The following is a 27,342-nucleotide window of genomic DNA, read 5'->3' as shown; positions in this document are numbered from 1 at the left end:
GCAATAATTAGGGCCCAACAAAGTAAAATTAAAATCTCTAGGCCTCTCCTCAAACAGTACAAATCAGCAGGCTCTGCTGAAGGCAGTAGCACTGCAAGGATTTCCGTTATTTGAGGATCTGGTCTTTTTTTCAATCTTTTACTTGCCGTGGTTTGATTTGGAGGAGGATTCTTCTTTCACTGTGTCCCTTCAAGGGACTCATTTAGCTCAGTAAGCTTTTAGTTTTGTTTCTTGCTTTTTTTTTTTGCTATTGGAGCACTTGGCTGAGCCATCTCTTCTGTTTGGGGGAGAAGGTCATAGCTTATATCACCTACAAGAGCTCAAAAAGACAAAGCTGAGTAAATTGAACATAGATTCGAATCTGGCACCATTGAGTATTATAGATATTCATAAACTGAAGATAATCAAAAGCAGTTGCAAGAAAGTTGTTGCCTCAAAGTTTCAAGATATTCTAAAGGATCTCAACATCATAGCTCTTTAAGCATTCAGATCACCACCACTAATTTTACTCTTGCCTTTTTTAAGATGATTTTTGATAATCTGCACTGTCCACTTTTCTACTATGTCTCTATTTTTAAAAAAATCTCACTTAAAAAGATTGGGACCCTTAAAAATAGCCATACTGCTCATTTCAGCATGCAGTTAATTCATAGTCCTTGCAATTTCAACATTTCTTTGCTGTAAATCCAAATTAATGCTCGCACTCTTTCAGGTGGCATTTTCATTCTTTTTCTGTTGAGAAAATAGCTTCTTCAACAGATAAATGAGAAGAACTATTGGAAATCCATGCTTATTGTTTGCAGATTGCAAAGAATCACCTTGGCATGTAGGTCAGGTTTCTTTCTCAGTTATTGTTAGAAAAGGCCAAGTGGAATTGCAAGTGCTGTAGACAGAGCGGGGGGCGGAGTATGGTTTTTATCAGATATGTCCTGAAAGCTGTTGTGGGAATCCTCAGTTTTTGGAAGGCCTGGACAGCATTTATGTGTCATACCTCAGCCAAGGTCCTGAAAGCTCAAATTCATATCACTGTGACAGAAGAGGCACCATGTGATCTTTTTAGTGGCTCAGCCTTTCTCACTTGTACTTTTAGCAAGAAGGTGACCTTGATGTTGGTTTGTAAGAAAGATTTCACAAAAAATAACTTTTGGGGTTTTTCCCTTTAGGCGTCAGAAAATACAGATCATGTCTCAAGTGCTTTGGTAAAGGGGCATGCTTTCCCAGCAGCATAATGATAACTGAAGTGTCATATGACACATTACACCTGTGTTATTTTGTATGCTCAGGCCAGAAAAGATGACATGTAGACCAGTTTCAGTGTGTTTTCATACAACATAAGGCTTAAAGAAGCATAATGATTAAACCTCATAACCACAACCAAAAGTAAAGAAATTGGAGGAATGAAAGGGGCTAAACACGCCTTAGAGTGAGAGTTTGTTGATGTAACATATATGATGAAAAAGCTGGAAGAGTGTGTAATATGCATCAGCTTAGACTTCATTTAATCTAATTTGGACTCTCCATTGAATTTGGTCTTGTCTCAATAAAGCACTGTCTTTGCTATGAAAGAATCAAAACAAGTCCACGAATGAAAGAAACCCTGACCCTTCTGAAATCAGAGACAAAACCCTCATTGAGAGCCAGGATTTCATCTTGCATGCCTAGAATTTTTCAGAGGCATTCAAGAATAATGCAAAGCCCCCATAAGATTTCCATGTAAAAGGGTTCCAAAGTAATGTGTATTCCTTTGCTCACAGACCTTGCCCTGAAGAGCCTACCCACCTTAATAGACAATTTGGACCTTGGTTTTCACTGGTTCCTTTTCCTTCCCTGAGGCAGGTCTCTGAAATCAAATTATTTCTGTACCTGGTAACTCTTTCCAGGGTTTTGTGGATGCAGGTGAAAGTTCTGCTCTGGAAGACAGTTGTGTATTGGCTTTTCAATGATTTTCAGTTTCGTTTGTGAAATAAAGCCTACACATCTGGACAAGATATATGATAGTTTGACAAAACCTGATCAGGAGTAAGGGTTTCAGGTGCTGTTGAGCTTGTTTTCCTATGTCTACTCAGAAGTAGAGCAACTAAACTGGAACCTAACAGAAGGCTCAGTGTTGGTTGCAAGTTGACAGAAGGCTCAGTGTTGGTTGCATATGGGTTTTTTGGCCTGATTCTTGAGCTGGCCTTGTGAATCCCACAGTGACCCCAGTGGTGAGCACTTCAAAAGGCAGCAGGAACCTTCATTACACTGGGCTGTGTGTAAGCAAGCAGTTCTGTTCCTGGCTGTAAGAGCAGCTTGCCTAACAAATTCAGCTATAGAAAACAACTACCTGATGGAGCAAAGAGAATGAAAGTAAAAAAAGCCTCTGAATTTCCCTTGTGCTGTGCTATAGTGATTGATTTTTACATTAAGCTTGTTCCATTATCTCTTAACATCTCCCCACCTACACACAGACATATTCAACTTCATGACAAGGGTGTGAAGAATTAGTTCTTTCTACAGTGTTGGTGAACTGTAGTGCTCTTGTTGCTTTGGAGAGTTCAGAGTAGTTACAGCATATTTGCAACAGTAAGAGAGCCATTTCTGTGCAGGCAAGGAACCCAGAGTTAATGGGTTTTTATGTAAAGTTGCAAGCAGGCTGGCCATGAGGCCCTGGGAGACAGGTACAGGCAGCCAGGAGCTCTGCTTTCCTCTGTGCATGTGCACATTCTGCAGATGTTGGCACTGCTTCCATAAATTGTGGGTGGTTTTGCAGCTGCATCCCAAGCATTTAAGCCTCGTTATGAGAGTGGGCTCCTCAGGGATGGCCTAATGGGAGTCTAAGTGGGTGTACCATTCCTTCTTGAACAGATTGGAGGCAATGAGCCTGCCATCCTAGGAAGTGTAAAGGGGAGTTATTTGTTACTTCTAGCAGGAGTCACTAGGTACCCCAGGAAATAGAAGCCAGCAGAGGCATCTATAAAGCATCACGTGCAGGATGATACCACAGTAACTGTCTGCCTGGTGTTGGGTGCATTATACAACATGTCCAGTTCTCTCTGAACAAATTATCTGTGTCCCTGATGCAAGACCAGCCAGCATACATTTATGGGTGTGAGCACACTTGGTTGTGTCTAGAGGTAGAGAGGGGTCTAAGAAGGGTTTCTTCCCTGCACTAGTAGTGTTGATGATAGAAGCATTGCAAATTGAACATGCACATGTAGTCTACCAGTTCCCAATGGCTAAAATGTGACTCATCTGTTGAGACAAGTCCACAGGTCAATAAATCCCTTTTGTTTTTTCTCTTCCATTGAGTATAATTGCCAAAGGAAGCAAAAAGGCAGAGTGACATGTTCTCTATAAACAACTAGCTGTGTCTCAAGACATATTATTGATGAGACTTTTTCCCTTATAAAACAATGATTTTGCTGAAAAGTAACTCATAATTTCTTGGTAGAATTAAGAGACATAAGTAAAATCAAGTGAGGTGTTTCACTATCACAATATATCAAAGGATGGAGAAGTAGAACACAATACTGGAATTGCTAAGTAAAGGGCCATAGATTGAGATAAACAATAATGTTTACCTAATCATTCATGATGCTTTTCAGAGTTAGCAAACCTAACCCTTGCAGTTACCTGACCAGAAGCTCAGCATCACTGCACCCAGAATAGAAAACCACCATCAATGCATGTGGTTGAGAGAGCATCATGTCATTTAGGGCTGAAATGTCAAAGTGCTAAATACAGAATTTTGCACATGCATTCTTCTGGACAAATTTTGTACAGCCAAGCCCCCTGAACTGTGCCTGTAATTTTAAAAACATTCATATACAGTGGGTTAACTTGTATACTGCCTGAAGCCTCTAGGGCATATTTCAGAAAGGTTTGTAAAAGAGCTTTTTTTTTCCCCTTTAGTGCCTTTTAGATTGGTAGATGACTGTTAAAGTAAAATAGGATTTCTTGTGTAAAGAAAACTTCTTTTTTCCTTCTCCCACACCTATTTCCCCACCCCAAATAGATAAATAGCATGCTGAGTCTAAGTTTTTGAGTCCTCTAACACGACACAGGAAACAGGCCTGTAATTTATTTTTTCTTATGTTTTATAGCCCTTTTGTATTTGTTATCATTCCCTCCTCTGCCGTCCATTTTTTTTTCCGGCTTTCTTAATCAACATTTCTAGGGTTTTTTAAGCCCTTGTGCATACTTCAAAAATGGAAGGGATTTGATGTTCCCCTACTTTTCACTGCTGGGGTCACCCCCACCCATGTGAAATAAGCACCTGTGTGGATGTTTTTTCTTTGTGTGAATTTGCTTTAGTTTGAAGAGTGGTACAATAAAAGAGGCAGCTGCATTCTTTCAAGGTACACACACAGAGATGTGAATGGATATCTGGCTGTTAAGCCTTGATACTTGGGCTCCAACATCGTGGTTGTGCAGCAGCCCTGACTCCCTGACAAGGCACAGAAACTTTCAGAGCTGCTGGATTGATGTTGTGCATTGTCAGGAGGCAAAGGGGTAGTCCCAGTAAGGGTAATCCTACAAATGGCACAAACTGCGTGTACAAACTAGAGCTAAGGTTTTTAGGTACTAGATTCAGCCTTGCTAAATCAGCAGTGGTGAAGTATTGTCATCAGAACCAAATTTGGCGTTGACAGAGATTTGGAGCGGCACGAACGAGGTGAGCGCAGCCACCAGATGGGCTGTGCTGCTTTACCAGTTATTTTGCCAAATCAGAATTTTCCTAAACCAATGAAAGAGTGTTTGGGGAACAGTTATGCCTTTTGATGTGGGCCAAGTGACCTAACAGCTATTTTCTGTTTCTGGTTTCTGTACACTTTTGGTTTAGTGAACTGTAGTAACTGCCAGCATCTGCTTCTATCTGCTTTGGATTTGCATATCAACTACTCTGCTCCATGTTTGCGCCTTTTAATTCCAAATATCAATCTCTGTACTAAAAAATCATTGCCAAGTAACCTTCCATTCTTCTTTTCTGACCTGCCCATCTAATCACCAGCTACGAGCGCACAGCTCCTGCCTGCATGCCGTCAGAATGAGTCTGAGCTGCTCAAACCTCAACTCCAGCCTGAACATGAATTTTTGTCTCTGCAGGAATATTAGGGGGGGGGGGGGGGAAGTCACCAGCTACTACCAGCTCTCCTTATTGTTTGTATTTATACTTTTAGTTCAACTTCTTTTCTCTCTGGAGGTTTTGATTCCACCGGTTTTGTTTGGGTTTGATTGGGCTTGCCTTATTTTTTTTTAATTATTCTTTTTTTTATTATTGCTCTCCCTCTTCTCATTTTGTTTTCTCCATTCTTTCATTGGAGGCAATGAGCCGTCCAGCGGTCGGAACTCCCCTGTCCCCTATCGGCCTGACAGTCGCCCTCTCACTCCAACTTACGCTCAGGCCCCTAAACATTTCCATGTTCCAGGTAGGAGCTGGCACTGTGTGTGTCTCGCTGTCCTGTCACAGTGTAGAATGTAGCCTTTGTAACTTCTGTCTTGTCTCCATCCTTTCACACCGTTTGCCATGGATTGCACCCTCAGCGTTTGGAACTGCTTCTGGGCTTGCTGAGAGGAGTAGTGCCTTAAGGAACATAGGGGTTTATTGTAATTTTTGGCTACTCTCTTGGTCAGGTGTTTCACTCTTAGAATGCTTCATTTTTCAGAGCTGGTTGATGGCCTGTGAGCTGTATGTGAACTATGTAGGGCTTGATTTTTCTCCCAGTTGCACCAGCTGAGCACCAGCATAGCTCTAATTTTAGAGGAGTTGATTTTGATTCACATGCAGGAAAGAGGTGGCCAGTGAGCCATATTGTTCATTTAGATTGTAGTGGCTTGTTTCAGTCTTGAACACAGCAATTCTAGTTTAGTGTCCCTTTCTTTTTAAAGCAGGTAAGGTTGTTTCTTGTTCTGTGCAATGGCTTGGTGTCCTCAGAGGGTCCTGCAGATCCACAAGGATACGTGTGCCTTAGGATGTCCTTTTCACAGAGATAGTTTCTGTTTTGAAGTGAGCTCCACAGTTGTTCCAGCATCTGAGAAGACCATGTGTCTTGGAGTTTGATGGGATGAGCTGTGTGTCCCTAGGTTTTGAACATGGATCTGGCTGCTTCAGTGCTAGCTGAAAGCCATGTTCTATCCAGTTACTTTCAGATTCCCTTCAGCCTGGTGTTCCTCCTCACTGCCGGAGGTTACTGCCCTTCCTTCTCTCCTCAAATCTGGCAGATGAACAGTTTGTGCATCCCCCATTCAGTCAGGGTTATCTGGCTTGGCTGAGGTTGGCTCTTTTAACCGCTTAAGCTCACCTGGCTCTTTGTGCCTCACTAAACTCCAGCCTGATTGCATGAATAACTGTGAGAAATGAGCTGGAGCATGGTGTGGGAGATCTCCTCGCCAGCTGGGGCCCTGCAGCCAGGGAAGGAGCTGTGCTCCCATCCTCCCTGCAGCTCTCTGGTGTCCCTGTGCGCAGAAGGACTGCATGACTGCCCTTGAAATGTTCCTACCTGTTTGCTGGTCAAGTGGCCTTAACAGATCCCACACAGGAATGAAGTACCACAGCCTTTCTGTGCAATGAGTTTGCCTGTTTGTTTAAGGATGTAGGGTTCTGCAGAGTAAGATTTGCCTCTGTTTCAATAGATTTTTAAGTTTAACTTTCCTTAGCACCAAAGGCAAAGTTGTCTCCTATAACACTTTAATTGGATCTGTGATACAGCACATGTGTTTCTGAAATTCCTTTTCATCTTTCACTCTAATGTAACTGAAAACTTTTTTCAGGCAGCATGAAATAGCAAAATGGGTTTCTGACATTAACTTTCCAGCTCCCTGTAGTTTAATTTGCTCTTCTAATAAGATTTTGGCACATTTTTGCACTGTTGTGCTGATTTTGGATTAGCTTTTGTATTTGTAGCTGTGCTGAATACACAAAATATTGGCTGGGGTGGGAAGGTAGTTTAGAACAAAATGGTTCCTGTCTTAGATTATTATTTGGAAAAATATGGAATCATTTAGACATGCTGTAGATTTTACTGCATTAGAGTTCTGGGAAGTGTTTTTATTCTGATTTACATAGGTAATATGCAATATGGGGGGCCTTGTGTAAAATAATTACAGAAAAAATAAAGAAAAATCTTTATGGTTTAAGAATTAGTAGCGTATCAGTGAACGCTGCATAAAGAATCCCTTTGACTCACTGGAGAGTGGCTGTTGTTGCCTGTTCAAAGCAGCGTCCTAGGTGGCTGTTTTGTTCTCTGGATTTTGAAGTGAATTGTAGGCTCACTGCATTCTCCTCTGTTCAATCCGGCCAGTCAGTTGGAAAGAAAATTGAGCTGTTCTGACTGAAGCACAATTTTCCACAGAAGTTATTTGAGTAGTTTCCCCCAAATGGCTTGTATCTTCACCATTGAAATGTCTTGCCTGTTTGCATTTCTTCTCTTTTATCCCACTTTAAAATTGATGGTTCATTAGTTGATGCATCCACATGTTACAGAATCAGCTCCAAAGGACTTCATACCACATGTCTTTGACTTTTCACTTGTTCTTATGTTTTCTTTTCTTTAAATAATCTGGTTTTGTATAATACTAGAAATAGTTTTCTGGCTTTTTCTTGTGCTACATCCTTGATTTGGTCTATCTATTGCTTTAGTGGCTATCTTTATCTACAATTGAAGTAGTTTTCACATCCCCTTTTTTCTGTTTCTTAATATCACAGATCAAGGTGTCAACATTTACAGGAAACCTCCCATCTACAAACAGCACGGTAAATGACCTTTCTCTTTTTATTTCAAAATTGGAGTGTCAACCGAATTTAAAAGTATGCAGTTAGTGAAAAGTATTCGGTTTTTGCTTTGCAAGCATAAAAATTTAGTAGTCTGAGCTTCAAGTGGCTGTAATTGCATGTCCTGGAAAGTGGTTATGTTTTAAAGCCTGTTGTTTCATTTGGATTATATGGTTAATCTTGCTGTGTGGATATTAATGGCAAAATTGCTATTAGCTGAGATTTTGCTGTTTGCATTATGATACCTTCCAGCATTTCTCTTCTTTAAGCTTTTATTTTAAGAGTACAGGTACTGGTCATGTTAAAATGGATTAACAGCAGACTGATCTCTTACAGAGACTTCATGAAATGTCCTTATTTTAAACAGATACAGTACAATAATTTATTTCAGCAGCAAAGATGGAGATGTTATAATCAGACTGGAATTCTGAATGTACCTTTAATGTGGCTTTAAATAAGAATCTTTAATTAGTGAAGATATTATAGGTGACTTATCAGTGACAGGGCTAATTTGACTCAGCCATATGATGCAGCTCCAGTAGTTTGCTGTACTTGTTTTTCCAGGTGTTTGGGTTCTGAGTTGGACAGCAGTGTTAGCTCTCTAAGCTTTTTGGTGTTGGTGTTGTCATAGCAAGTCTGAAATGACAGTGATGGCAGAAGCCCACAGCCTTGCCTGTCTTAAGTCCCACGGGGGAAGGTTGAATGATAAAGGAGTGTGTTCACTCTCATAAGGAACATTATAAAGGAATCATCATGAAGGAGTGTGTTCACTCTTCCCTCCTGCTGTGAACAGACAGCTGTACATAGGAGATGGCTTTTATTTACCTCAGTGAAAGACAGATGGCTCCACTATTTGTAGACTCTGAATTTTCATCCTTTTGCAGATGTTTTATCCAGTGAAATGTATTTAAGGTTAAGTAGCAAGTCAGCAGCACTGCAGGGCTTAGATGAACAGTTGGCTGAGAGTCAGCGAGCTGGGGTGAGCAGGAAAGCCCACAAATCCATTCTGTAGTCAGGAGTGAGCACTGCAGATTACACTGCTCTGCTGTTGCATCAGAGTTTTCCCCTCTTTCTTTTTTAAGTTTCAAACCATATGCTCATTTTGAAAAAAAGTCTTAACATTGTTTCTGTTTATTTTTATGGTTTTAATGTATCTCCTCACCTCCCATTAACATGTGAATGTTTAACCACTGACATCACCAATTCTAATACGTAAGTACTGTTTGAAGTCATGCTTTTGTAAACTCTGACCAGCTCCCTCCATGCCTGCAGTTATGCTTAGAGTTTTCCAATCATCAACTGCTCAGAATTCCCAGTGATATCTAACACTGACGTTGCTTAACTACCTGGAACATGTTGGATGAGCAACACAGTGCATCACTTTGTTAAAAAATGTCTTTCTGTTTAAAAAAAAAAGAAAAAGAGAAAAGGAAAGAAAATTCTGGAACCACTGCTTCTGATACAATAGCCTTAGATAAGCAAAGGTGATTTGAGCTTACATTTTCCAGCTCAGAGTTAGTTACAGTTGGGTTTAATGTACTCTGAATCCTATTAGAGTTTTTTTTGTTGTTGTGTTTTTCAATGTCAAGAAGAGAAAGCCATAATGCACATCCCACATGCTTTTACAAGGCTTGGCTTAAAATGGAATTAAAGTGGAAGCCCCCCTACCAAGCTGTTTTGTTGGTGAGGTTCATTGATTTGCAAGTGCCTTGCCCTGCCAAGTTGATCTTAATGGAGTTTAGTATTTATTAATAAGTTCATATCTGCTTTTACTACTACCGCATGCTCTAAGCAAGAGCATGCAGCACAAAAAAAAATCCCCTAGTTAAACATATTTGTTTCAGGTTTCTTTTGTTCTTCATTTTGCAGCTTTTCACAGATGAAATAATTAGCATCAGTAGCGTTAGGATTTGTACTGTTACTCTGATCTATTCATTTGCTTCCCGAGAAGGGAAAACCTACTAGTACATAAATCTGAGTTCATCTTCATAAATAATCAGCTGTCCTTAGGAGATATTGGCAAATACTTTTAGGCTACATTTTCTCACTCTTGCATAATCATTCTTACACTGTGAAACCCTAGTAAAATCCAAAGTTGATTTGGGGTTATCTTTGGGGTGGGGATGCGGGAGGAGAGGAAGGTTTGATTCCAATCTTTTGGCAAGAAAAAGGCATTGCTTTGCTTCAAACTGCAGTTGGAAAAGCAAAACATGAAAATGTTTGCTTTTGAAAACTAACTTCTTGTAAAGTATAACATTTTGCCAAAATAAGGCTGACTTTGTGCTACTCCAGATCATTACATAGCTAAGTTCCCTGATTGCCATCTAGATGCAGCTGCCTTGGCAGCACAGAGCAAGTCCTCCGAGGATATCATCAAGTCCTCCAAGTTCCCAGCAGCTCATGCACCAGCACCCAACGAGATACCAAAGATTGAGACTGACCACTGGCCAGGCCCTCCCTCCCTGGCTGCCATAGGTATGGAAACACAAACCATTCATCTCTGCAGCTCCAAAGGTACTGCTGACCAGGGCACACGGACAGCACAGCTGCAAAAAGGTGTAGGAAAGGTGGTGTCCACTCCAGATGCTCACCACAAAGTGTAGTTCTCCTGGTGAGACCACAGAGTGTCTGAGTCTAAAACTATTGAAGAGGCTGAGTAGAAGAGGCTTTGCTAAAGGTCTTTGGAATTGATCACACTGATATTAACCCATAAGCAAATTTTTTGAACTCTAGTGCAGTAGCTTAAAAGTTGTGGTGTGTCACACAATCCTGACTTTTCTCAGCTATTCTATTTAATCTTTTAGTCCTAAGCTAATAGCAAAAATTCCACAGAAAACATGATTGTTTCCAGCCACATGACTAATTTCATGGCAAGAAGCAACAACTGAATTGGAACAATTAACAGACTAAATAATTCCTGATTTTCAGAGTTCCTGTTTCTACAGACTTTGTATTTTTCTTTTGTGTTGTAGCATTACATATATCTTATTTTCTTTTCTTTAATCCATGTGCATCATCAATTTAAATTTTTTTCTTTGTATTTTTTTCCCTCTGTTGTGTTTTTATTGACCCCTGTAGCATAAAATAAGCAATCTAGCCCAGGTTCATTCCTGAAGTCAAGTTTGAAGCACTGAGGTGTTGTTTGTTTCAGGTCTCTGTGAGGGAATGTATGGCTTTCATAACAGTGGGATCTTCACAGAAGTTTTGGGAGAGGAGACACAGGGTGGGAGAACTCAGAGACCAACTGAAGGGGCTGCACATGTAGCAGCAGCTTTTTGAAAATGTCCTTAACTTGGGATTACAACCTGACAAACATGTATAGCCCCTGAGTCACAGGAATGACATCAACATACTTGATGCTCTGTCATCTACATACTTGAAATGTCTACATACTTTACCAACCCTGTGCTGACAAACTCAATGTTTAAATAACTGTATCAGATAAAGCCCTGTGCAAAAAATAATAGAACTGCTGTCTAAATGCTTGCAGCAATAGCACATCCTATGTATTAATGGAATTATCCTGGCATCCAGACTGGATTATTTCTTAAGAATATTGAAGAAAATAAAAATTATTCAATAAAAACTAAGGAATTGAAATGTAGAACACCTGTTCCTTAATTTATTTTAGTTTTATCCAATAGATCAAATTAGTTTACTTCATTTTAGGCTAAAACCAATGCCTTGCTTATTTCAAATATGAGTGTTCATTGAGGAGACTAATGTTGTTTAATTTTCCATTTGAAATTTTAATTCAGATTTGCTTCTCTGAGTCTCGATTAAAGAGCAAATGTAAATCAGACTTTAGGTTTTCAGCTGCGATCAGTTGCTGCTGTTATGAAACCCATGTTTCCAGAACCAGCAACGTGAGCTCCTTTCTCTATTAGGGTCAGTCATGACTTTTGTATCCAGACCCATTGCTTGGTTTGGAGTTTGTGTGTAGTTTAAGTTCTTGTGTAGTTTATAACAAGCCTGATAACCATAGGGCAGGCTACCCAAGTGAGTTTTATTAAGAAGGAATTTTGAAAACGTCTTTTGACTTTGCAAGGAAATACTGCTTTGTTTATTCAGCAAATCAAACTGACCAGTTCTGTGAGCTAGCATTGAAATCTTGGAGCTGCAGTTGAACTGATGCACAAAGCTCTCTCTGTGCTGTGGTTTTGTGGAAGCAGGAGCTGACATGAGACGCAGATCAAGTGGAAGGGAGGAAGATGATGAGGAGCTGCAGAGACGCCGGCAGCTGCAGGAGGAGCAGCTCATGAAGGTGGTTATAAGCTTGTCCTCATGCTGTTTCTGAGCACCATCCAAAAAATGCCCCTTTGCTTTCTGTAAGCAAATCCTCCCACTGTCTTGATCAGCTTTATTTTATTGATTTTTTTTTTTAATTGCCATTTGTAGCTCAACTCTGGTCTGGGGCAGTTAATATTGAAGGAAGAGATGGAAAAGGAGAGTCGCGGTAGGTCAGCCCTTTCTGCCAGTCGTTACGATTCTCCAGGTAATTCATGGAGGCAATAAAGCTAATCATGAACAATGGGTACAGACATCACAGAATGCACACACCAAGCAGAATACACATATCAAGTAGTGACCCAGGAGAGAGACAGCTGGGAAAGCTCTTTGATACCTGTTTATGTGGTGATCTTCCCTGAAGGAGTGGCCTGATTCATCACCTGGTTTTGTGAGGGAAGGAATGTCATGATTGTTTTTTTTAATTAGAAGAAAAATGAGGCTGAGGATTTTCAGGCAATTTTGAGGAGAGAGCTGCTTTAATATAGATATGGAGTGGGGTGAAGTGTTCAGTGACTCTGACATCACACACACGCTTATAGGCTAGGTTATTAAATTACAGCAACACATTTTGCTTACACTGGTGGTTAATGTCCCTGCTTAGTCTCTTCTCCCAGGAAAAGATATTCAGCATTATTGACCAGTGGGGCTGCATATTCCAAACACAGCCAGTGTTTTGACCTGGGCTGACATTTTAATTGGGTGTATTTTGTTCCGAAGCAAAAGCACAAAATCTAACTTAGATTAGTGACTTAGATTCTTTGCCTCATTGCACATTTTGATGTATGGCTGTGGCCTTCTCACATCTCCAGACAAGGGTTTGGGGGGTTTATTTGTCTCTTATTCACCAGCCATTGCAACATGAAAGCTGTACTTTGAGCCAAGAAGAGATGAGTCTCTCTGGAGTCATCCACTGGAGCAGTTGCCAAGCAAACTAAGATTTCCTTATGTTCCCTGTTTTATAAGTGTGTTGCCTTGATGGCCTTGGAGAGGATTCCTGTGGCTCTCACTCACTGTCTTTAATTTTTATGGGGCTAGGTCTACCTGCTCTACTCCGAGCTTATGATTTTTTTGTTAACCTTAGAACAGGTTGGAGAACTCCTTTATTTGAAATGTGTCCATCCCTCTTTTCAGGGATAATCAGTGCCATCATCAATTCCCTTTTGGAATCAGGGGTGATGCCAAAGCATGGATGATCCATGAGCATTATTTTCAATCCAGGGGAGACCACCTTGATTTTGAGCCTGGGAAAATCAGTGTCCCTTATTAATGGCCTGCCACCACAGCATGATAAAGCTGTTTGTAACTTACAGAATGTGTGGAAGTTTGTGTTGAGTTTGGGACTGAGTTTTTTAAAGTCAGTGTGTCTCAGTTGTGTGTATGCTTGGCTCTTTTAACTGTCTATTTTGTAATAGGGGATTCCTCGAGTGCTCTGTTTTTTTAGTGATTCCTCAAGTGCTCTAGTTTTTTAGTTTCCATGGGATTTTTCCAGTAAAATATTTTCCCTTCCTCATCCAACAGCACATGCTTCAGCCTCCAAAACCTCTTCTCTCCCTGGGTATGGAAAAAATGGACTTCACAGGGTAAGAAGATGGTGATTTTGAGACATGAAAGGTGGCTTTAATTATCCATGGTATTTATTTCCATATCAATTGTATTGGATTTTCAGTTTGATAAATGTTTCTTATAAAACCACCTGAAGTCACACCAAACCTATTTTCCCCTCCCAAAAACTACTTTGTTAAAAAGGCGAGAAAGCAAAGGAAGAAATGTTGTAAAATTGAGGGGGAAATAAAAAAATTAAATCAATTTATTTCTCCCCATGTTGCAACCTGCTTGTGAAGTCTTGAAGTGTGAATTTATGTTCTGTCCCTCTTTTGCTGTTACAGCCGGTCTCTACAGACTTTGGTCAGTACAACAGTTATGGGGATGTGAGTGGTGCTGTTAGAGGTAAGGATGAGGAGCCTTTTGTAATCTATTAGTAATAAATGTAAAAATGTGATGATGTTTGATCATTTCTGCTGTTTTATATTAAGGCTGTGGATGTGATTACTTTGTATTTGCTCAGTACATTTTAATTTTCTCTGGCAAACTCAATTAATTCAAAGCGCTTCAAATACCTGTTAAAAATGTTGAGTTTAGTTTGCTAAATCTGTTATGTGGAGCTGATCCTTGTTTATACTTTAACATTGGATCAAATGGAAGGCAAATAACATGTGCGTTATCAGGAATATGAACTGAATTCTGTGAGTTTTGTGTTTTCTTTCTCTGAAAACTACCATCAACTGTGCAGTCTGGAACACTGTGCCACAGTGAAGAAAGGGAGGTAAAGCCTTCTAATGCCCCTTGCTTCTCATGATCTTCATTATGACTTTGAGCTTGATGTGGTATCAGTCAGTGCCAAATAAAAATTGACAATATTATTTATGAAAGTTACAAAACTTGGAGAGTTAATGAAAAGAACTGCAATACTTGGAGTGTTCGACTCTACAAACAAAGTCCAAAATTAGAAATGTTGCTGGCCTTAGAGAATCAGATGGAATTTTGGAAAAATCAGATAGAACAGAAAACAGAGAAGGATTCTCTGGTAGATTGTGACTGATTCCTGTCCTTCCACACTCTAAAGCTGATGAGATATCTCTTTTGCTTTACAGATTTCCAGGTAGAGTACGGGTTTTCATCAATCAACTGACAGCAGAACCTAAAGCAGCTACTTGTTCAACTCTGAATTTCTGCTACAGGGAAGGGTTTCTTAAGACAATAGCTTTGATTTTCCTGCATGTTTAAGCATAATCACCAAAGTAGATCCCTGTCAACAAAAAAACAGGCACAGCCTCGGATTACTCCTTGTCACCTCCCCAGAGCTGAGCTGAAAGAGCTCTCACCTCTTCTGTGACTGGCTCTGTAAAATCCACTGTCGGTTCCTGTAGGAGTTATCTGTAATAGCCTTCTCTGGACACATGAGGGTGGATTTATTTCCAGCCTCTCTAGTATTGACCCCAGAGACACATAGAAAGTCTCTTCCAGAGGAAATTTTCTCTCATTCCAGGAGCTTTGAACTCCTCAATTTTACCCTGGAACTTGCTCTCCACACAAGATGGCTGATCAGTAGTTTTCTACAGTGCTGCCATCCCAGTTGAGCCAGAAAGAAGTGTGCCTGCAAATAGAAACCTTTTTACTTCAATTACTGCCTGCAAGGTTTTTTTCAGAATGGTTTGAGTCTGCCTGGCTCCTCAGCACAATCACAATATGAAATGGCAATTTAAGAAATTGTTTAATTACTTGGATAATTTTGTTAATGGCATATCAAAATCATGATTGGAAAGAGAATACAATTATGGGAGGGGAACAGAGCTGTCCATGTATTGTGCTCCAAATGTTATTTCCTTAGATTTAGAACCTGTGTCAAAACAGCACCTTTTTACCCCATCCCTGTTTGTGTTCATAGTAAAAATTACCCATTGTAGAGACAAAAAAAAAGAAGAAATCCCTCAGCTGATGTAGTAAATTACAAGAAGGAAAGCCCAGAGGTGTAAGAGTGCTTCCTGTGCTGTCGAGTGGGATCTGAATTAATTCTAGGGAAGAACTAGAGAAGAATTTCACCTAGTCACTGGGTGGGAGAGGCCCCACCACTCTCTTGGGGTGCCCAGGTCCCCTGGAAAGTGGTGCTGATCAGCTCAGAGGAGGACTGCCACCAGCCTGAGCAGGGACAGGAGCTGTGGTGACTGAGGGGATTGAAGGATCCCTCTGCCCACTTCACAGGAGTAGTGAACAGTAGCCATGGCAATGATTGAAATAATAAGACCAAGAATTAAGACTTGAAGGAAGTCTCAGGGCAAATTCACCTTTGTCTTCACCAGTACTTGAGTGCCTTTACCCTCTGTGTGTGTAACCTTTGTGTCTGATGTGTGCCTGTATCCGATGCAGTCCCTCCCGGATGGTCATGTCCCTGGAATGAGAATGGACAGAGGAGTATCTATGCCTAACATGTTGGAGCCAAAGGCAAGTGCAGATGTTACTCACTTTCCTTCAAGACTTTGAAGGTTTTACTGTGAAATGCCGATAAAACATGGGAAATGTCTTAGTCCCCTTGTTTTCTTTTACCTCACCTCAGTCCCTGCTCCTTATGTGCCAAACCTCTCCCTTTGTTCTGGACTGTGTTCTGCAGGGGTTGGTGCTCAGGCAGGCTGAGGGCAGCCCAGGTGTGATCCCTGGCATAAGGAGGCTTTTCTAGGGACAAAGTGACAGATGTGGAAGGTGCTGCATAGCTGGTTCTCTGCCAGGCTTTCACCAGCCAAAGCACCAGGCCAAACTCACTGGGAAGGTCTCAGATCTGTCCAGTTTGAAAAGTGCTGCAGAATATTGTGGCTGACAACACACTGTAGAGGCTGTCTTAATTCCAAAGATTTTGGGAAATCTTTGGCTGGAAGTAGGATACCTACATGTCTGTCTGGATCTGTTCCTCAGCTCTCAGCACTGCTAACCTGACACCTGTCCATAGTGTTGAATTCCCTGTATGAGAAACTCTTCAGGAGATTTATTGGGAAAAGAGACAATTTCTGCTAATTATAATTTAAGATACAAATTAAAATGCTTTTACAGCTATGTCTAGAGATGCCTGAGTAAAAAATGAATATAATATATCAAGGGAATTCAACCAGGGCTGTGTTTTAAATATTAAAACTTTATTGCTGGTGAACCTTCCATGGAATCATGATTTTGCCAAAGTTACAAGGATCAGAATTTCTGCAGTTAAGTGAGGAGCTCACTTTACAAACCAGATAACTTCTTGTGCTTCCGAGTCACCTCCAGGCCAACTGTAAAAGGCAAAAACCCTGGCTTTATAAGCTGAGACCCCAGTGCACTGTGCAGTTACAAGTGGTTTTATATATTATATAAATAAGACTGTGGGGACTCCTAAGATACTGCTTTTTATTCCAAATAATTTCTCTTTCAGTGCAATAGAAATTCTTACAGTCACCACTGCTGTTGATGTACCCAGTGATTTGGGAAGTTATTTTGGGTGACAAATTCTGTCAGTATTATTAATGACAAAATTTAATGATTATTTATTAGTTGTTATTTTAATTTAAAAATTATGGGAAATTTACTGAGATAATAGCTCACTTTCTGTTGCTATTTATAAAGGTGATGCCAAATACTCAGGATGTGTGAATTGGCACTGTTTTTATTCATGTCACTTGTCCAACACTAACTTACACCTGCTAAAATAAAATAAGCCAATTCACAGTCAGCATGAAAAGTAAAGATTAATAATCCTAAGAATGACCGGATATTACCAAATGGTTCTCCAGAAAGGACAGAATTTGTGCATCTTGCCAGCCCAGACTGAGACATGCCTTGTTGTGAACATTTAAACAAAAATGTACTTATGACCGTAGATCTTAATTCAACTCTGCCTGTTTAAATATGAAAAGTTACATTTTACTTTCCTATAATGCTGTTTATAGTAGCCATTTCCAGTATCAAACATGAAAAATGTAATTCCAAGTATAGACCTAATTGTACAATTGTGACAATGTCAGACTCTCATAAGAATCATATCTCACAATTGGTATGTAAGCACACATTATTTAAGTTATTATTACTTACAATAAAATCAGTGGTGTGTTCATTGATGCCTGAATGTTATTTATTTATGTTTTTGAAAAGTTCATTGGGATAATTGTTAACAATGGAATGAGCTTAATTGCTGAGTACTGCACAAAAGTTGATTAAGTCAAACTTCTTCCGATGTTGAAATAATGTAATTAATAGCATTTAATAATAGCTCATCTCTCTCCAGGAGAGTGTTGGTGGTCTCACTCATGTTCCCAGTGGGCAACTAAGACAAGACCCATAAATGACAGTAAAGGCTGAGCCAGTTGCCACTGAAGTTTCCAGAAAACCTTCACTGACTTGCGTAGGGGTTGGATGAGGGCTCTGGGAATACTGCTTTCCTACAGAGACAGTGGGAAGGGCTCTAGAGATGCTCTGGCAGACAGAACATGAGCTCTCCTAAGTCATTCCAGGCATGGAAGTGTCTATCCAAGGGAAAAAAAAAACCCAAAACACAGTTTTATTTGCCAGGGATGATTCCAGAAACTGATTTTAATATTTTCTGAAATCCTTTCCAAGCAGCACTGTTTCTATTAATTGTTTGAATTTTTTAACTATCCAAAAAGGCAAGGAAAATCATGTGATAAATTCTACTGGATGCAGTGGCCCCCCACTAATTAATATTTTGCTTATTCGGAGATGCTGCTGTTTTTATGTACTTCCATGTTTTTAAAGCCCACTACTGTCAGTCCTTAGGGCTGACCACACTCTGGCAACCATTAGTTAGACCAATGAGTGACAAATGCAATTACTTTAATAAATTTATACATTGATGGATGAGGAAATACTTTGCCTAGAAAGGACTCTGCCTGACCAAAGCCAGCTGATGTATTATATACAGCATAAAAATTTTGGCTTTACAATAAGAGGTAGATCAATGCTAAACAAGTTCTAGATCTGTTCAGATCAGCTTGTTTTCCATACAACTTTAGGAAAAAAAGGATAAGGAAAAAAAAACCCACCAAACTGATATTTGCTTTGCAAAAGAAAACAAATATTTGTGTGTTTATGAAAATGACACACATTTTTTTCTGTCTGCTTTAGACTATAAATATAAATATCTCTTTTTCCCCCTTTTTATACGTTGTTAACAGATTTTTCCATATGAAATACTCATGGTGACCAACAGAGGGCGAAATAAAATACTAAAAGATGTAGACAGAACCAGGCTGGAGGTAAGAGAAGCAAGTTCCTAAATGCTCTTTCCTGCTAAAGTTTTTTGTTGTTTGTGAAAGCTGAAACACTGAAATGTGGGTCCTGAGAAATGTGGGGAGACTTCTCAGCACTAATCAGGGAAAGGGGGGGTCAGACATTGGGAGGAAGCAGCTGCATCTCCTCAAACAATCTCCAACAACCCTGTCTCCCTGCTCATAGACTGAGCTTCTCACAATCCCCTTCTGTTTTCAGGCCTTTCATCTTATACTTGTGGATTTGCTAAAAGCCCAAAACTGCACAAGTTTCTTAAGATCCAGACTGGAATGGAGCAATACTTTGTTCTTGGACCATCTCTTAGCTTAGAGTCAGTATCAGCCATCCTTGAGGACCAAAAGTCCAACTTCCTTTACCTCATCATGAGTCCTGTGACTTAGTTAGAAGACTGGCTGATATCCAGAAATGCGAGGATCTAAATCTCTGCCAACAAACAAATATAGTTTACAGCTTTGTGGCTTAGGAAGACTTAAGCAGCACAGTGGAATGCTGGGGATGCTTAAGTTCTTAATCTTCTATGGAGATGAAAGGAAGGAGCCACCAAAATGTGGGTAGTTTGGGTAACAATTTGGGTTTGTGCCCATTTTTATTATTAGATATGTGGCCACTAATCAGAATTCAGTGCTGTGTCAGATCAGTGCCACAGGGAGAACTTTCCCATTCCAGTGCCCTGTGAAGTGGCTGAATAAGAAATAACCTGTGCACAGGACAGCACCAAAACTTGTTTTATTAGCAGAGAAGTGTGCTGAACAGTTAGCCTGGCCAGACATCTTCCTTCTCAGAACTTGGAGCACATCAAACTGCAGGCTCTCTGCAGAGCACTCCAAAAAACCCAGTGTCTGTTGGGATTTCCAAAAGCAGAGGTGACTTGCTGAAGCCTGGGACAGGGGCGTGCAGGAGCTGGTCCTGTTCTCTGGTCTGTCACTGCCTGTTGGATGGCTTCAGGCCAATCATTTCTGTGTCTCTGGCTTATTCAGCAAATGAATTATTGTCTGATTGGTTCCTTGGGCACCCAAGTCCATGAGGACTTGGATGTATGTATGGCCAAAGCATTATTTTTTCCAGCAATGGCTCTTACACAGCGACATAAAACCCCTAAGGCACTCCAACCTCCTGTTGTGTCTCTTTGGCTTTGACTGACCGTTGCCTTTTCTCCTTTTTTTATTCCCTCCTTTATTTTTTTGAAGCGTCACTTAGCACCTGAAGTTTTTCAAGAAATATTTGGCATGACGATACAGGAGTTTGACAAGTTACCTCTCTGGAGACGCAACGACATGAAGAAAAAAGCAAAACTCTTTTAATCTCCCTTTAAACAAACCAACCACAAATGATGCATAGAATATTGTATCACACAGTCCAAACTGTTTGGAAGCAACTACTTATCCACCAAAAAGGGAAAATCAACATAGTGGCACCTCTGCAGTTGAACAAGATCAACAATTGCCCTCCTGGAATTCAGGGAGAAAATATCTGGGCTCAGAAACAGCAGTGATAGTTTTCAGAGGTGTCAGCCTGTTACCTGATATTGTACAAGATAGAAAACTGTTCTGTTCTTCTCCCTCAATGATATTCCCTTTACTTCTCTCCACAATATGATGGACTTTATTGCTAGAGCCAGGAAGTGCCCTTAGGATGCCTTGTAGACTAAAGTAGTTGTAACCACTCCAAGAACTGGAAGAGACTATATACATATATAAATATATATATATATATATATGTATGTATGCGTGTTTGCCTGTGTGCACACATGTATTTATATCTCTCCATCTATCTCTCTGTGTGTGTATGTGTGTATATATGTGTGTATATATGGAGAGGGACATAGGTAGGTCTGTAGTGAAGGAGAAGCCCCTTGTAACTTATCCCACATGGTCACATCAAGTCTTTCACCCAACAGTTTCTTACTTGGCACTCTTTTGACACACTGACTTCTTCGTGTAACACAACCTGTGGTGGTGGGCACTCTGCTCACCTGCAGGACACACCACTTTGATCTCTGGAAAATGGACTCCTTGTAAATATTTGTTAAGCTATAAGAAGTGAATTGCTGTGTGTGTGTTGTCAGTCTTCCCTCTTCCACACTTTCTGCTTGAATTAATAAGGCTGGAGCTTAACCAGTCCTTTGAATAATTTAAGATCACATCAGTAATGGGAATGATGGAGAAGAGTCAGTTTTCTTGTAATTTACTCCAGGAGGTGGGTGCATGGGGTTGGGAGTGGCAGAGTGAAAAAATGCTATTTTAAGTGTGCCCTGGTTTGCATCCAGAGATTTCAGGACGAACTCCCTGCTAGTAATTACTAGTACAGCTCATCAGGCTGCAGTGGAGTTGTAGGATTTTACAATGGCAGGGAGAATGGCTCTCTGCAAGCTAACATGCAAATTCATCCCTCTTAGGGAGGAAATGTTTATGAACGGAAAGGTACCATCGAGGTGCCAAGCTCTGCCAATAGAGGCTTTTTGATTAAACTGCAGTAGCTGTTGTCAATATGGCACAGTGCATGGGGCCAAGCACTCATTTTAGTTAATGTAGGTTTTCACTTGTGCTTGGAAAAGAGGGCACAGACTTTTTTTTTTTTTTTTTCCCTGTCTTGAAGCATCAAAGCTCCAGCCTTGGTTATTTTTATTTCCCTTTGTGCCTGCCTTGGTTTTTGAAGACAGAGTAATCATGCAAGACAGTTTCTGAGCTGCATTGAACTCCTTATTGCTTTCAGTCTTCTTCCAATATGCTGCAGCTTGAAAAACTGCCTGTATATACCTTAACTGCTTCTGGGCAAGTCCTATGCAGAGGAGGACATGAGCACCAAAGTCACTGAATGGATGCAGTGTGGCTGCTTTTTCTCTTCCTTGGTGCTTAACTGCCAATGCATAACTGCACTAGTGAGCCTGTCTCCTGATAGGAGAGGGTCATTTAGGTTCTGTGTCTGTCAAAGAATATCAAGGTTTCCTTTTTAATGCAGAAACTTCAGGCACTGGAGACAGCAGAACCTTTGTATTTTCTGTTCTATGAGACATTGGTGTTACAATCTGGAAGTCAGGAAGAGGAAACAGTCCCATGTAGTTCTGAGATTCAGTATCACTGTGTTGAGTTCTCTGTATCACCAAATGACATTTCACCATGAGCTGTGCAGGACAGCCCAAACCCTGCCTCTTCTTTGCTGGTTTAGGAAGTCCTGTTGTGACAGATCACTGTGGTTCCTTTGACAAAATCTGAGATGAAGAGTCAGTAGGGGAGAGACAGAGACCAGGGCTCAGCACCTGCTCCATGTCCCTGAGGGAATGTGGGTCTGTGGGACAGGCTGCAGAACATGCCACCAAGGGTCTGGCACCATCCCCAGGGAGCAGAAGTCCCTGGGGACACTGTGACACACACACTTGTGAGTGAACTCTCTGGGTGGCACTGAGGTTGCAGCAGGGATCAGGTAACATATTTCACCTCATTTTTCAGAACAGGAATCTGAAAAGTTTTTAGAGAAGCTCTGAGAAGTAAATGGGAATGTCAGGGGCTCAAAATGCATCTTTGAGTGACTGCTGAAAGCAAATCCATACAGTGAAAGAACAGCAGTGTTTTACACTCACAGACTTTGTGAATGCTGGGGTCTCAGAAATTCAGTGTTTGGTCACCTGCAAGGTGTGGCTTAACTTTGAGACAAACATTTGAGTTTTAATGCATTTAAATTATTAAAATTCTCCACATTTTGTCATCCCACATCCTACAGACACTCAGACTATTAGGCATTACAGGTCTTTTTGTTCAAGTCACCTTGACCATACCCCTTTTAGACCTGAGGAGTTGTTCTCTCAAGGATGTGAGCTGCCAGTCTGCATTTTTCTGTCTCCATCTCTGGGTTACTACTGAACTTCTCACAGCACATATGAACACACTACCCAGTCATTTCAGAAATGACTAAGCCAGGTTGTTTTCTTACCTCTCCCTCCTATGCAAAAAAAAAAAAAAAAAAGAAAAGAAAAAAAAAAGAAAAAAATGAACTCAGCCTCTTAGCCTGTGAAGAATGGCATGGTAATTTGGATCTGCCTCATCAACTGGGAATTTAAAACTGAAGCTTAAGCTTGGGAAGGAATGAAGAGAAGCCAGCTTAGATGTTGCAGAAACAACTCATCTCTGACTGGATTTTTGGGCCACTGCTGGCTCCCGTCTCACTGGTGTGGAGCAGTTAATCAATTCACAGCCCTTTGCACTAGACTTACTACTGCTTTACTCCTGACTGAGAACACAAAGGGTTTTCTGAGCTTCAGTTTCATGCCTGCAGTTAATTTTCAGCCACCTACATGTAGACACACCCAAGAGATCATCTGTCCACAAAACCCACGCTGCAGCCAGCTATGGGGGAGGGAGGATTTCTGCAGTGGGCTCTTAGTGATTGTCACTGCAATATTTTCTGTTCTTTCATCTGGTCTTCCCACCTAATGAAAACAAAATGTAGCCCCAGGGAGAATTTTCTTTGTAAGCAATTAATCATTCTCCTGGTATCCATTGAGTAGCAGTTCTTAGTAATTCCCCTCTTTGATATTCCCTTGGGACGTGTCAGGAGTTGGACTAGATGATTTTTTTTAAAGGTCCCTTCCAACCCAAATCATTCTGTGATTCTATGAATATGCCTTAAGTACATGCTTGTGTTCTTCTATCTCCTGCAAAGCATTTGAGCTTCTGATAAAGTCCCATCCCATCAATACTGTCAACACATTGTCATTACCAAGAGGACTAAATACTGATTGCTTTTGTCTTCTTTTTTCTCCTTTTCTGCTTTAGGAGTGATGTAAGAGCAAGGCCCAGTCAAAGCATTGCAGAATAACCCCATGTGTACACCTGGGGTTAAGTCCACAAGGGATTAGGTACAGATGCAGATCCTTGAGCACAGGTGCACTTGTGGCACACACCCTCCCCATGTGGAGCTCATGAAATGTGGCTTGTGGTGTGCTGGGCATGTACTGCAGTGTGCTGTGAAAGGTGAGGCTGGCAGGACTCAATAGCTTTGTGTGGGATAAGACATCTCTGTGGCTCCAGTAGTGCTTTTACTTCTGCCAGGACAGGTGTCACCTCTCCTCACAAAGTCCTACAGTCCTAAGTCTGTGGGCCAGGCACTGAATGCTTGCTGCCCTTTTCCTGTTGCAGTTGGGAAGTCCTTTCTCAGCCATGTAGTTCAGATGTGCTGCTGTTCAAGAGAGTTCAGCAGCAGTCTCTTCTGTCAAAGTTAGCTCCACTGAAGCTAGACACCTTTTGAAGTGAATCCCTTTCCACAATCCCTGTGTCTCTAATGTCAATGGACAGAGAAGGGTTAAGGTCTGGGAAGGAGGAGGGTTGGCATAGTCTTGATTTCTCCAGGGCTTGCCAGGGTGATGCTTGGCAGGATTAGAGGAAAACACTGGCATGAGCCTGTAGTACCTGTTTCAGACTGTGGGGAAGTCAAGTTTGGAGCTCATAGCATTTGAGCACCCACACTGAAATTAATGGTATGAAGCTGTTAGAACAAACAACAGGAAAATTAGGTCTCACATGGTAAAAATATGAACAGCCTCTAAACTCTTCAGGGAATGATTTATCTTGGCTCCTCCTGACTTAGGAGGAGATGTTGGCATATTTGGCTTGTAGGGCAGGCAAATGAAAACCACCCTTTCTCTCACTCCATGATTCACTGCTTTCCTCTGGAATGTGTTTGTGAAGGAGGATGTCCACATCCTGAATGTTACCTACAGCAGTGAGGAACACCAGTCAGTGATAATGACAATGCAATAAAACACTTGCAGGAAACAAGAATTAAACTAATCTGTCGAAAATGCCACTCATCTTTCCATGCCAGAGGGATGCTTAGGGCTTGTCTCCACTGCCCCCTTCCCCATTCAGTTCTCCCCAGGTCACAGTCTGGTTTGTGCCCTGTCAAACCTTGTGGCCCTGTCAACACACCCACTGGAGTCCAGCATAGTCTTCAGGGTAGATGCTTAGCAAGGGCTGGTCTTGACAATATGTGGTACATTTTTACCCCATTGCTGCAAAATGAAGAGCTGGAGAGAGCTCCTGAGCACTGTGACAGTAGCACAATGCACCTTTTTCCCTTAGTGTAGAACACTCCTATCACTGTGGGCTCAGCACTGCTCTGGCTGGTGAGTTTTGCCTTGTGATTTCTCCCAGACAGCTTTTTTGTGCTTAATAAGATAAGAAACAACAACAAAAAAATCCATCACAATGCAAAGATACTGAGTTTTCTGTCAGACAACTCTGCTGGCAAGAGCTGTGTGATGCCCACATTTGGCAGAAGTGTTATTAATTTTAATGTAAGCATCAGTGCAGGAAGTGGGAATGTAATTGGCCATTAATGTTCTTTGCCTGTATGCAAAATAAATTATTTGTTGCCCAAAGGGCTTCTAACAGGGAAATAGATTTCTGCTAATGAGTTGCTCAGAAATGCTCGTCTTTGTGAAGAGGTAATACTTCCATGTGCACTGTGCTCCTTCTTTTGAGGTAAAGAAGAGGTGACTGAAGGCAAACAGTGGCCTGTTGTGTCAGGATCACCACAGTTAGTGCAGGTGTTGCTCCCAGCACTGGCAGAGCTGAGGCCCACAGGACCCTGCCCCTGGGCATGAGGAAATGCAGCTCTGGGAATCCCAGTGGTGCCTTACCAGGCTGAGTCTCTGGCTCCCTTAGGATGCTTTGACAGGTCCCACTGGACACTTGCCTGGGCTGTTGTCACTGAACACCTTCAGAATGCACTTCCCCCAGATGCAAACCCACGGGCAGCAGTGGAGCCTCTCCCTGGCACTGCACCCTGGAGCCAGGGAAGCCTCTGTGCCCAGCCAGGAGCTCAGTGTCACTCCCAGAGCAGCCCTGTCCAAGCAGTGAGGCTTGGCCATTGTGGACAACTCTTCCTTGTAAGGGGGGGGCCTTACAGCTGGGGACTTTTTTTAAGCTTTGGAAACTGAAACTAATTTTTTAAAGGTATACTTTCCTTTAAATCAGTAGATTTTGGCAATAGGATTTTTTATTATTTTATTTTTCTTTTCTCCTCCCTCCACATGTTACAAACCAGCGTTTTGGGGAGGTGTCCCTGTGTTTTCCATTCATCTGTCTCTTTTTCTGAGTCTCTGTAAAAGTGAATCAATGTCTTGTCTGTACAGTAAGTCTGCTTGTATGCATAATGAGAAGTTGAGCTGGGTTGCTGTTCTGTACAATTAGTGTTTCCACTGTCATACTGCAAACAGCACATATTGCACTCCTGTGCCACTGTAATCTGCATCACTGTTGTACTCAAGTCAATGAATAAAGTTTGGAGCTTTATTCTTAGTTTCTGGATTCATGTTGTCTCATTTATTTTGGTTTTTCTTTTTCATTTTGCAGAGTTATAAGAAAGTTCTCTTACAAAAATAGGATGTGCTCTCAAGAAGAGAGCTCTCAGAGAGGTGAGATATAAATGATAAGAGCAAGACAGGAGAAAGTAAAAGGTTTGAAAATTGTTACAAGGCTTCTGGTAGCTAAGCCACTAGAAATAGATAGATAGAAAATAGATCCCTGCAAACCACATAGAAGTGTTATTTTTGTTGTCATTGAGGTTTAAAATGACCTGAGATACCACCAAGGTCAAACAGGCCATGCTGTTGTGTCAGCTTCAAAGGCTAAATTGTTTCCTTTCTTGATCTTTGCAAATTCAGCTAAAATGTTAGTCCTCATCTTGAAAATGTTTTATATCTTAAGTGTTGGCTTAATCATCTGGAGTTTAAGCCTGCCTAGCCTTGGTGTGGGTGTGGAAGGTGGGGGATGATGCCACCCAAGGAAATTGGGTGTTTATCACACCCATACTGTGCTGAGCTCCTGGGGTCCAGCAGAGCATTGTGGCAGCAGAATTAAGCACACAGCACCTCCAGGGATGTGTGCAGCACAAACCCTGCACAGTCCCTGTGCCTCCAGAAAGCCCCTGCAACACCAGGATCTGTGCCCTGCAGATAGCAGGTTCCCCATCTTCTCTCTCGCTCCTCAGCCCTCTGAGGCTCCCCCCAGCCCTGCCTTGATGTTCTACACAGGTTCTGCCTTGTGACAAAGGTAAAGCTTCCCCAGGGCTTCACTTCCATGTGCTGTGTTGAGTGTTTAATGGCTGAGTCTCAGATGAGATGAGGACTCAGGTTCCTGCTTGGAGAGCCACAGCTGGGGAATGTGATACCACTGTGAAGTTACCCTTTAGCCAGGTTCATACCTGCCCTGTTCACTTCCCAGGCCATGCCTGCATTTTTGCTGTGTTGTGTGTGTGCTGCGACTTGCACAAGAGAAACTCCTCTCTGAACAAATCCAGCAAAACAGCCTGGTGGCAGTTAGAGGTGTCCTTTCTTTGGATTGCATCTCTGGGCATCTCCTGGTAACCTCCCTGGGCATCTCCACTCCTTCAGCAAGTAAGGAAGGTCTGTGCATGAAGTACCTGCTTAAAAAACCACAAGTGTAAGTCAATGATTTGGCCTTGCAACTTCTCTTGAAAGT

At 41.4% G+C, this 27,342-nt stretch overlaps 1 protein-coding gene across 8 annotated transcripts in view; it reads left to right on the top strand.

The window, feature by feature from the left end:
- ABLIM1 (actin binding LIM protein 1) overlaps positions 1 to 26,160 on the top strand; it is a 192,467-nt gene extending 166,307 nt beyond the window's left edge. For 5 of the 8 annotated variants that reach the window (XM_059852012.1, XM_059852008.1, XM_059852011.1 and 2 more), the window contains 8 exons: positions 5,304 to 5,408; positions 7,685 to 7,732; positions 10,055 to 10,225; positions 11,923 to 12,014; positions 12,149 to 12,245; positions 13,559 to 13,620; positions 13,927 to 13,987; positions 14,692 to 15,524. In XM_059852012.1, the coding sequence (XP_059707995.1) occupies positions 5,304 to 5,408; positions 7,685 to 7,732; positions 10,055 to 10,225; positions 11,923 to 12,014; positions 12,149 to 12,245; positions 13,559 to 13,620; positions 13,927 to 13,987; positions 14,692 to 14,729 (674 nt within the window). In that variant the 3' untranslated portion in view covers positions 14,730 to 15,524. Of the gene's footprint in view, positions 1 to 5,303; positions 5,409 to 7,684; positions 7,733 to 10,054; positions 10,226 to 11,922; positions 12,015 to 12,148; positions 12,246 to 13,558; positions 13,621 to 13,926; positions 13,988 to 14,691; positions 15,525 to 15,964; positions 16,040 to 18,750; positions 18,832 to 20,052 lie in introns of those variants that run through there. The other 3 variants (XM_059852013.1, XM_059852006.1, XM_059852010.1) reach the window with 3 other exon arrangements.
- The last annotated feature ends 1,182 nt before the right edge of the window (positions 26,161 to 27,342 follow it).

This window comes from Haemorhous mexicanus, chromosome 7 (assembly GCF_027477595.1).
Source record: "Haemorhous mexicanus isolate bHaeMex1 chromosome 7, bHaeMex1.pri, whole genome shotgun sequence".
Classification (NCBI taxonomy): Eukaryota; Metazoa; Chordata; class Aves; order Passeriformes; family Fringillidae; genus Haemorhous; species Haemorhous mexicanus.
This window is presented reverse-complemented; position numbering and strand designations above follow the sequence as displayed.